The sequence below is a fragment of the Bos javanicus genome, chromosome 20 (assembly GCF_032452875.1).
Source record: "Bos javanicus breed banteng chromosome 20, ARS-OSU_banteng_1.0, whole genome shotgun sequence".
NCBI classification, from domain to species: Eukaryota; Metazoa; Chordata; class Mammalia; order Artiodactyla; family Bovidae; genus Bos; species Bos javanicus.
In genome coordinates, this window is record NC_083887.1 from 41,174,847 (window position 1) to 41,186,929 (window position 12,083).

At 35.6% G+C, this 12,083-nt stretch overlaps 1 protein-coding gene across 3 annotated transcripts in view; it reads left to right on the forward strand.

Annotated features, from left to right (window-relative positions):
• Nucleotides 1-9,856, forward strand: part of ZFR (zinc finger RNA binding protein) — an 83,525-nt gene extending 73,669 nt beyond the window's left edge. For all 3 annotated transcript variants that reach the window (XM_061393791.1, XM_061393789.1, XM_061393792.1), the window contains 3 exons: nt 2,848-2,959; nt 3,074-3,171; nt 8,323-9,856. In XM_061393791.1, coding sequence (XP_061249775.1) covers nt 2,848-2,959; nt 3,074-3,171; nt 8,323-8,502 — 390 coding nt within the window. In that variant the 3' untranslated portion in view covers nt 8,503-9,856. The remainder of the gene's footprint in view (nt 1-2,847; nt 2,960-3,073; nt 3,172-8,322) is intronic.
• Nucleotides 9,857-12,083: the final 2,227 nt, after the last annotated feature.

Here is a 12,083-nt window from a genome sequence, read left to right on the forward strand (position 1 = left end):
CTGTTTGTCTTTGATGTTGTCCTTTTACTTTTTTTTGTCCTTTTACTTTTGAATGCATGCATTTAAGAGTATATAAACCTCCTGTGTTCTACTTTTGTTGCTTGCCTAACCGTGGACATCTGCTTGGAGACCAGCCATGTTCCATAGAAAATTAACATTTTTAAATTGCTTGCTTCACAGCAAATGATCTCAGAAGGCAGACAGTTGACTTAGTTTTACTGTGATTCAATATATGGACTTTGTGTTCCATAAATACTCATTTCTTTCTTGGTTCTTATTTAGTTTCTACTTTAATACATAAGTATAAATTATATATTCCCACTAGAGGTCAGTCAATAAGCAGGTTTTTAAAAAGCATTGAATTACCTTTAATATTTTTGTATCTTGACATAGCTATATTCTGGGGCTTCCCAGGTGGTGCTAGTAGTTAAAAAAGCCCACCTGCCAATGCAGGAGACTTAAGAGACTCAGGTTCAGTCCCTGGGTCAGAAAGATCCCCTGGAGGAGGGCATGACAACCCACTCCAGTAATCTTGACTGGAGAATCCCATGGACAGAGGAGCCTGGCAGGCTACAGTCCTTTAGGGTTGCAGAGTTGGACATGACTGAGCACTTAGTATGCATGCACCTGTATTATAGCTGATTATTGAATATTTGTTTTTCCCTTAACATTCTCTAAAAGTACTTATATAAATTTGAGGTGTTTTTGGAAAGGAACATATTTTAAGACATCAATTTTGTATTTTAGTAACTTGTTAATTACAACCCTTGATTTCTTTAATTAACAGGATTATTTTCACATTTCTTTCCAAAAGTATTCTGATCATAGGTACTTACTAAGTATTTTCTATATGCCAGCCATTTATGCTAGGCAAAGGGATTCCATAAATGACAATTGACAATCCTTATTTTCAAAGATTCCAGTCTTTTGGACATCTTGAAATAATACTTGTCTGGACAGGAAAAGTGTTTAATATGCATTCATAGAGTTGCCTAGATAACTGAAGCTGATGCCTTAAAATACTAAAATTTTTAAATGAAGACCCTTTAAGGGTCTTGTGTCTTGAACAATTTTAAATGTCTTGAACAACTTCCTACGTTCTTCAGCTTAATTAGACTGAACCATCTTAATTTTTTTTGTTGCAATTTACATTTATCGTTATTGACACCTGTTTTTCTCAGATTTTTTTAAACTTCATGCTCCTTCTAGCTGTCATCTTTTTTTTTTTTTTTTTTGCTTTTTATGTGTACTCTCTCTTCAGATTCGTATCTCTCTTACAACTTATTCCTAATTTGTTTGGAACTAAAACCTCCACATGTCCAATCTTTTAAGAATTATTCTTACTTAAAAGATGCGAGTAATGGCCTTGGGGTGAGTAGGTGGATGTGGTTTTTACCTCTAATTAAATCTATGAGTTTTTTAAGTACACAACTAAAAATGGATCCTCAGTGTTTTAAACTTCATTATCATTTTAAGGGTTTCATTCTAGTTTCAATCTGTTTAGTTTCTTTGAATTGTTACTGGTGATTTTATTTAAAATTTGAGTAAAAGCTGCAATGTGGATAAACCTTAAACATAATGCTAAGTAAAAGAAACCAGACACATAAAGTGACTTATTATATGGCTCCATTTGTATGAAATGTTTAGAAAATGCAAATCTATAGAAATAGAAAGTGGTTTATTGGTTGCCAGGGGCTGAGGAAAGAGAATGGAGAATGGCTACTAGTAGGTGTGGAGTTTCTTTGGAGGTGATAAAATGTTCTGGAATTAGAGAATGGTTATGGTTGAACAACTTTGTAAATGTACTAAAACCCACTGAATTGTACATTATATCTTAATTTTTAGAATCTAAATGGAAGCAGATCTTTCTAATAAACTCTTCAAAATGCTTTCTGGATCTAAATCCATACTTCTTTTTTTTCTTCATTGGTTTTAACTGATTTTGAGTCTCAAATGTAATTTACTGTGAAAGTATAATTTATATTTTCTTTAAGGATAATAGAAGTACAGTTGTATGTTAAATGAAAATTTAGATAATTGTTCTTAAAGGAAAAATAAAAGTCATCTTGGTAGAATATGGTCTTGCTATAACTCTTCAGTATTATCGGTATGTAGGCATTAAAGAACAAGTATATGTGAGCCCTACATATCTAAAGAATTTTAAGGACTGTCATATTTTAATAGAAAAGGATAGCAGTAACTGAAAATCCAAAACAACCCATTAATCTATTTTTCTTCATTAAGCACACATTACAAAATAATTTTTAAGATATAAATTATATATTGCCTTATTTTGTTTTCGTTATTTTTAATTTTATATTACATGTAATTTTTATTTTCTGATTTTGTGACTTGTTCAGTGTGATTTTTTTCAATCTTTAAAATGTTTTTTGTTAATAATTTTACTTATTTTTGGCTCTACTGGATCTTCATTGCTGTGCAGACTTTGCTCTAGTTGAGGCGAGCGGGGGCTTCTCTTCAGTTGTGATGCACAGGCTTCTTCTCATTGTGATGGCTTCTCCTGTTGCAGAGCACAGGCTCCAGGGCACTCAGGCTTGAGCAGTTGTGGCACTTGGGCTCAGTAGTTGAAGCTCCCAGACTCTAGAGCACAGTCTCAATAGTGTGGCACACAGGCTTAGTTGCTCTGCAGCGTGAGGGATCCTCCTGGACCAGGGATCAACCCATGTTCCCTACATTGGCAGGTGGATTCTTCACCACCAAGCGATCAGGGAAGCCCCAACCTCTAAAAGTTTTAATGACAGTTTCATAATTATTTTGTCATTCTGAAAATGAATAATTCCTTTGGGCTGTAAGCTGTCAAACACATTTTTATGTTTTTGTTTTTAGGCAATGGAGTTACTAGTAGAGAAAGCAATCAGTAGTGCTTCTAGTCCTCAAAGCCCTGGAGATGCTCTGAGAAGAGTTTTTGAGTGCATTTCTTCAGGGATTATTCTTAAAGGTAAGTTTTACTTCATTTTTAATGTTTGTGTGTTTGATAGTTGAATGAGAATTATTCATTCTTCTACAAATGGATGATGATAATGCTTTATTCTGCCTATGGTGATTGCTGTAGGTAGTCCTGGACTTCTGGATCCTTGTGAGAAGGATCCCTTCGATACCTTGGCGACAATGACTGACCAGCAGCGTGAAGACATCACATCCAGTGCACAGGTACCATTGTGTTCCTAATCCCAGGGCTTTGTTTTATCACTTCCCTTACAGTTTTGGTTTTTTATAGTTGTCCTCTAGAAGAAATTACCGTGTAGTATTCATTATTTCTGCTTCTTTAGTAAGTAAGCCCTTAGAGAGGATATAATTTAAACTAGATTTCATTAATCTTCAATTTTATTATATTAACTCTGTGTGTGTCCTGTATAAATATAAAAATACTGCAGTATTTTCAGTATCATTAAATCTAGTTGTTATATTATATGTCAGGATCAGTAGAGCAACTATTCATGTCCTCTGGGTATACAGAAGTGATGTGCTGTTTGGTTTATGGAAATTTTTATAATGATTTAGCCTTTCCTGCCACTGAAAAGGCCAGCTAATATAGTAATTAAAAGTGTGGGCTCTGAAGTCTAGACTCCTGAGTTTAAATACCAGCTCTGCGTTTCATCTATAAGGGATAAGAGCAGTATCTGTCTCAAAGAAGATTGTTGGGAAGATTAAATAAATTAATCTTTCATTCAGTCTAAAACTTAAACAACTTTCCTTTTTTGACTCCAGAAGTGTACTAAGAGGAGAAATGTCTACCAACTATAAACAATAACAATCTAGTCTAAGGCAGTTACACTGGTTGGACTTAAGATTTTGTTCTGTTGTCTCTTCTGGCAAGGATAATTTGAGAGGTCAGGATTAAAATAAATTGTTAGATTAAAAGTAATTTGAGGAAGAGTCAGTAATAATAGAACATTATGAATATCTTACAGACTCACAAGATTTCCAATTTGTGTGTATTAAACAAGTTTTGTTTTAATTTCTTTGGGTTTAATTTTCTAGGGAAGATGACAGTTTACCATAAGTGGCTTTTTTTTCTTCATTGGTACTTAAGAAATTATTTTTTGGGTAAGAAGTAGGGCATTTGAAAACTAATAAGAGAATTCTTAGTTGGAAGGAAGGAAAGCTTTAATGTGACTTTGAAGAAAGTGGTCTGATTTTAGGAGGTAGTTAGAAGTGTCCTTGTTAAAAGTGAAGAAGTGAAAAGTCAGTGGAAAAAAAGGGAACCTCATACACTGTTGGTAGGAATATAAGTTAGTGCAGCCACTGTGGAGAACAGTATGGAGGTTTTTTCAGAAAAACTAGAGCTGCTGCTGCTGCTGCTAAGTCGCTTCAGTCGTGTCCGACTCTGTGCGACCCCATAGACGGCAGCCCACCAGGCTCCCCCGTCCCTGGGATTCTCCAGGCAAGAACACTGGAGTGGGTTGCCATTTCCTTCTCCAGTGCGTGAAAGTGAAGTCGCTAAGTTTTCCAGGCAAGAGTACTAGAGTGGGGTGCTATTGCCTTCTCCGAAAACTAGAGCTACATGACCCAAAAATTTCTCCTAGGTGTATGGCCAGAAAACAAAACAAAAAACTTTAATTTGAAAAGATATACATACCCCAGTATTCATAGCAGTGTTATTTACAATGCCAAGATAAGGAAGCAACCTTAGTGTCCATCAGCAGATAAATGGATAAAGAAGATGTGGTGTATATACAGAATGGAATACTACTCAGCCATAAAAAAGAATAGAATTTTTGCTATTTCCAGTACTATGGATAGACTTGGAGGGCATTGTGCTAAGTGAAGTTAAGTCAGAGAAAGACAGATACTGTGTATCACTTACGCTAAGTCACTTAAATTGTGTCTGACTCTTTGTAACCCCATGAACCATAAGCCCACCAGGCTCCTCTGTCCATGGGATTCTCCAGAGAAGAATACTGTAATAGGTTGCCACACCCTCCTCCAGGGTATCTTCCCGACCCAGGGATCAAACTCACATCTCTTTATGTTTCCTGCTTTGGCAGGCAGGTTCTTTACCACTAGTACCACCTAGAAAGCCCATCACATTTATTTGAAATGTAGAAAATACAGCAAACTAGTGAATATAACAAAAATGAAGCAGACTCACAGAACAAACTAGTGGTTACCATTGGGGAGAGGGGAGTGGGAAGGAGCAGTATTGGGGTAGGGAATTAAAAGGTACAAACCATTGCATATAAAATAAGCTATGAGAAACACTGGACTGGAAGAAACACAAGCTGGAATCAAGATTGCTGGGAGAAATATCAATAACCTCAGATACACAGATGACACCACCCTTATGGCAGAAAGTGAAGAGGAACTCAAAAGCCTCTTGATGAAAGTGAAAGTGGAGAGTGAAAAAGTTGGCTTAAAGTTCAACATTCAGAAAACGAAGATCATGGCATCTGGTCCCACCACTTCATGGGAAATAGATGGGGAAACAGTGGAAACAGTGTCAGAGTTTATTCTTCTGGGCTCCAAAATCACTGCAGATGGTGACTGCAGCCATGAAATTAAAAGACGCTTACTCCTTGGAAGGAAAGTTATGACCAACCTAGATAGCATATTCAAAAGCAGAGACATTACTTTGCCAACAAAGGTTCGTCTAGTCAAGGCTATGGTTTTTCCTGTGGTCATGTATGGATGTGAGAGTTGGACTGTCAAGAAGGCTGAGCGCCGAAGAATTGATGCTTTTGAACTGTGGTGTTGGAGAAGAGTCTTGAGAGTCCCTTGGACTGCAAGGAGATCCAACCAGTCCATTCTGAAGGAGATGAGCCCTGGGATTTCTTTGGAAGGAATGATGCTAAAGCTGAAACTCCAGTACTTTGGCCACCTGATGCGAAGAGTTGACTCACTGGAAAAGACTCTGATGCTGGGAGGGACTGCGGGCAGGAGGAGAAGGGGACGACAGAGGATGAGATGGCTGGATGGCATCACGGACTCAATGGACATGAGGCTGGGTGAACTCCGGGAGTTGGTGATGGACAGGGAGGCCTGGCATGCTGCAATTCATGGGGTCGCAAAGAGTTGGACACGACTGAGCAACTGAACTGAAGAATATATTTACAGCATAGGGAAATAGTATATTAATAATAACTAAATGTGTATAACCTTTAAAAATTATGAGTCACTGTATTGGACACCTGTTAATTATTTAATAATTGTACATCAACTATACTTCGATAAATAAAAGTGAGGAAGTTACGTATACTGCATCATTCCATCTATATAACATTAATGAACTAACAGAACAGATGAGTGATTCCCGGAGTTAGGGATAGGGGCGAGGATAGATGTGGCTAGTGAGAGTCTTGTGGTGATAGTATAGTGCCTTGTGATGGTGGTTAATGCAAACCTGCACATTTGGTAAAGTTACATAGATCTGTATACATCACACATAAACCAAGTGTGTATATAACTGGTGAAATCTGAATAAGCTCTATGGATTGGACCTAGGTCAATTTCAGTTTCTTTCTTGATGGGCCATAGTGCCCATATTAATAATTCACTTTTTTCCTTTGTCTGGGACTTTTCTTCTTTTCCTTCCATAATATTTACCTTTGTTTTTGTATCTGTATTCTCTAGTGATCTTTTTTGAGTTGCTTCTGCAAGATGTAGCTTTTGTCATTTATTCTGATGCCTTCCTGTAAGTGTCCAATAGAGCAGCATATCTTTGAAAGGGCACATTTTAAGGTTATCTTCCCTCTCAAAAAAGGATTAAGTAAACTTTACATCTTCTTTGATGTTGTTTTTAAAAATTTCAAGATGAATTTGGGAATAATTTTAGTATCATCAAATTTCATTTGCTTTTAAATCATTTCCAATTATACATTAGAAATGTCTCTTGTTAGAATTTAGAGGTACATGCAAATCACATGCAGAGGAAGAGCTTACAGAGTGCTCACTCCAGCCTCAGATGCTACTGTGGTTTTCCTTACTGAACTACTCTTCTATTTTGAAACCCCTAGTATGAGAATAGGCTGATGATCAGTAGCAATATTTCTGTAGTAAAAGTGTGTTACTATTCATTATTATGCAGCAGATAACTTTGGATATTTTCTTTAAATGTAGAAGAAAACCTTATTCTGTTTTATCTTTGGGAAATACCTTTTTTTAAGTAACTCTAAATAAATACTGTCCTATTATGATAAATAATCCCTAGTTTCACCTCATAAATAGTAACATTATGCATAATTGCCAGAAAGTGGAAACATCCCAAGTGTCTATCACTTGATGGATGGGTAGGTAAACACATGTGATATATTCATACAGTGGAAAATTACTCGCCATTAAAAGGAATGAAGTGCTGATATGTACAAGGTAGATGAATCTTGAAAACCTTATGCTAAGTGGAAGAAGCCAGACACAAAAAGTCATATTGTGTGATTTTGTTTATATGAAATGTCCATAGTAGGCAAATCTATCTAGTTACAAAAGTAGATTAATAGTTGCAAGGGCCTCAGGGTAAAGGGATTGAGGAATGACTGCTATTGGGCCTTGGGGTTTTGGGGGGTGAGGGGAGGTTGGAACATTGAGAAGGTGATGAAAATGTTCTGGGATTAGAGAGTAGTTAATGTTGAAAAATTGTAAGTATACTAAAAAAAAAAAGCAACAACTGAATTGTACACTTTACAAAAACAAATCTTATATGGAATTATATCTCAAGAAGTAGTCTAAACAATTCTATTGAAGATTTAACCACATAGTGAAAGTTGCGTTTTAATCAAATGACTGTAGAATCTCCTTAAATATCCCTCAGAATATTGGGAAACTATGTCTCAAAATATCTTATGACACATGAGGTCTTGTGACATTGATGCCTAATGTATTCCTATATATATACATAGCCACAGTAGTGAAAAATCTTTTTTTAGTTCACTAACAAGTTGAAGAAGTATAATCCTCATTTTGTAAACCTGGGGAGGTGTGTGTTGGGAGGCACATGTGCCTGAGGATGAGCACGTGGGCATCCATAGAAAAAGTTGCAAGATATGTGAATATGAACCAAAGAGAGGTTCATTTGATGAGTGAGATGCTTTTTTTCTTTGCTGTATACTGTCTTAGGATTTTTTTAATGAGCATAATAATTTTGTTGAATATTTTTTTAACTTACATTAAAAAAAAAAATAGCATGCACACAGAAAAGCCTGAAAATAAAAACTTCAGAACATACAGAGTCTTTCATTTATGAACCTTAATATTGTTTAAGGTGTTTCTTTCATTAAACATGCTTTTTTATATTGTTATGTTGGGCTATAAACCTAATAAGAATTAATATTGGTTCTTTAATTTGACTAAATACTCTTTTTGTTGCAGTTTGCATTGCGACTCCTTGCATTCCGCCAGATACACAAAGTTCTAGGCATGGATCCACTACCACAGATGAACCAGCGTTTTAACATCCACAACAACAGAAAACGAAGAAGGGATAGTGATGGAGTTGATGGATTTGAGGCTGAGGGGAAAAAAGACAAAAAAGATTATGATAACTTTTAAAAAGTTTCTGTAAATCTGCAGTGTTAAAAAACAACAGGTGCCCATTCGTTGGCTGTTTTTCATTCACAATGATGTCTACTTCGAAAAAATTATCGAGAATTTAAAGAATTTCATGGAAGAACCAAGTTTTTCTATGATACTAAAATCTTAATGTACAGTGTTAGGTATTATATGAATGGAAAGACACCCCCACCCCCACCCCGCAAAATTGTGTTCCAGCTTGGGGAATTACAATGGTTCTGATTTTTTCCCCGTTATTTTGGTTTTTATTTACTGGTTGCCCTAGCTCCCCCTATATTTGTGTCTTTTATTACCTAGTCCTATTAAATCTTTACTGTATTTAATGCAGTATTTGTGCTTCAGTTACTATGTGTATTTTGATATTTTTATTTAGAGTTTTGTTTGCTGTTTGATACTAGTTGTTACTTTGTGTTACAGATAACCTTTTCGCCTTCTTAATATTTTACAGCAGTACGTTTTTTTGTAACGTGAGACTGCAGAATTTTTTCCTTTTGTTATTCTTTATGTGATGGATTACAACACAAAAAGTTATCCTGCCATCTAAGTGCTCAGAACTAAATGTTTCTGCAGATCTTGTGGCATTTGTCTCTCTAGTGTGATATATAAAGGTGTAATTAAGACAGATTTCTGTTAATCTAATCAAGTTTGCTGTTAGTTGTGCATTAGCAGTATAAAAGCTAATATATAATATATGGTCTTGCAACAGTTTTAAAGCCTCTGCATAATTGATAATAAAAATGCATGACATTTTTGTTTTTAATAGACTTTTAAAATTTTAATTTTAGGTTTGACACGTAGATCTTTGTACAGTTGACTTTTTGACATAGCAAGGCCAAAAATAACTTTCTGAATATTTTTTTCTTCTGCATAAGTGGAAAGGGCATTTTTCATATATAAGTGGGCTAACCAATATTTTCAAAGAACTTTATCATTGTGCAACTAACAACAATAACTAGCCCTTAATTATGAAGACAGTTCCTTATTGGTGTGTGTGTGAGATTACTCTAGCAACTATTACAGTATAACAGTTGAATGATCCCTCTCCCTGCCCCTACATCCCATCACCCAGATAATTTACAGTTCTATTAACAGTGAGGTTGATAAAGTATTACTGGAAAAAAAAACTTAAGATTATCTAAGAAAAAAACCAGAAAATTATTTGGTGTGGCCATCTTACATGCTTATGTGTCCTACAAAAAGCTAAATATTCTAGCAGTGGTGTAATGAAAAGTTACATCTTACTGTTAATATATGTATGCTCTGGTATACAGATGTCATTTTGTTGTCACAGCACTACAGTGAAATACACAAATAAAAACTTAAATTCATATAATGGCTTAAATGTATTATATGTTAGAATTGACATAAGTACTTCTGCTTTGAAATGACTTAATGTTTCCATAAAACCGTATTCAAATTTATTGGGTACTTAAATCTTGTTATTCCTGACAAATGATACTTCCTGGGCACATAATTTCCAGAAAAGTGTATAATTCAGTACCATATTGGTTCAGTTTCTTTCTTGGGCACAATCTTCCCCCAGACTCTTAGAGGAACAAGAGACTTGGGCTTTTCTTCCAAATTTGTGATACACTATCTTTGATCTTGGGCAAGTGTCTTTTTTTTTAATCTTTCCAGGTCTCATTTTACTCTTGAATACTTAGTCACCCAGTGAAAATTTTGGAATTATGTTTCTCACAGTTCTCTTACTTAGAAGGAAAAAACTGATATTTATCATGCACTAAGGATAATTATTGTGCTAGATCTTTCATATGTTTTCCTGTTTAAAACTATCATAACAATAAGTGAAGGTACTGTATTACTTATTTTCCAGATGAGGAAACTGAAGCCCAGAGTGACAAACCAAAGCTACTACATTAATTTAGTAACAGAGTTGAAATTGATAGATATCAAAAGTTTATGCTCAGGAAAGTTGAGGCTGTTCCTTTCATCTTGCAATTAATTATCTTCTAAAAATGTTTTCAACCCAAATTCCTAAATTTTGCATTTAGTTTTGGGTGTCTTCATCCAGATACACAAGTGATACCACTTAAATTTTTTTCAGTATTATTTATTTTTTGCATGGCTTAATTGTTTTCATAGCTCTGGCTAAATCTGCATTAACTATCTTATATGAAATAAGGCTGACTTCAGTATCTGTTAGTATCTTTTCTTCTGCTTTGACAATTTTTAAAACTGTAAACACTCTAGTCAAGCATTGGTTCTCACCATGCTAATGCGTCCTTGAGCCAATTGTTTTGGCAGCTGATTTATTCTGTGCATCTCAGACTAGCTCTCCCTGTTATTACAGTGCATGCTTATGTTCCAGTAATGATAACCCAGATAAACTGATTTCTGTCACCCACTCCCTAGTTACATGATATACATTCCAAATTAGATTTATGTCTTCACCACTATTGTTTCTTTGATGTCTTTGAATAAGCTAGTATCAAAAATGCAAACTTGCTATAGGAGAGGATCTCTGATTTTTTTGTTAATGGTATTTTAAGTCATTTTTTTCCTGCTTATTGACAAAAGAGCATAATGAGCCTTTTGTTTGGTCATGCTGTTACATTGTCAGTATCAGTTGTGAATTTAAGTTATAAACAGTTACCTTAATGCATTCACCATTTTTTTAACTGAATTTGGCAGAGCTAACTTAAATTTTTCCCAATAAAGGGCAAATTTTATAGTGTAGATAATAAAGCAGTGATCTCAAATTTGTTCATGAGAGTCATCTGGGGACCATTCTAAACATTAACATTTGTAGGTCCTAGTTCCAAAGATTCTGACTGAGGAGGGCCAGAATAAGCCTGAGAATGTGCATTTTAAGATGACTTTCTCTTAGTTATTTGTTTGAACAGATTGTTCATAACATGTTGTAAAGGTCAAAAAGTATAAAGGAGTATACAGCATAAAACAAAATATCTTCTGCCTCCCATTGTTTTCCAATTACGTGGCTCCCCTTTCTAGAGGCAGTGTTAATCCATTTGTATATTCACACATGGTCTGTGCACTTATGTGTGTGCCCCACTTGTCTCTGTACAGATGGTTGCATATTGTGTACGTTTTTCTGCACTTTACTTTTTCTCATCTAGTATGTCTTGAAGTCTTGGAGATTGTTTTGTGTAAGTCCACATAGGGAAACTGCATCTTTAACAAGTATTATAGGACCACGCCCAAGGTAAGAGAAACCCAAGTAAGATGGTAGGTGTTGCAAGAGGGCATCAGAGGGCAAACACACTGAAACCATACTAGTCAGTCTAATCACACTAGGACCACAGCTTTGTCTAACTCAGTGAAACTAAGCCATGCCCGTGGGGCAACCCAAGACGGGCAGGTCATGGTGGAGAGATTTGACAGAACGTGGTCCACTGGAGAAGGGAATGGCAAACCACTTCAGTATTCTTGCCTTGAGAACCTCATGAACAGGATGAAAAGGCCAAACGATAGGATACTGAAAGAGGAACTCCCCAGGTCAATAGGTGCCCAATATGCTACTGGAGATCAGTGAAGAAATAATTCCAGAAAGTATGAAGGGATGGAGCCAAAGCAAAAAG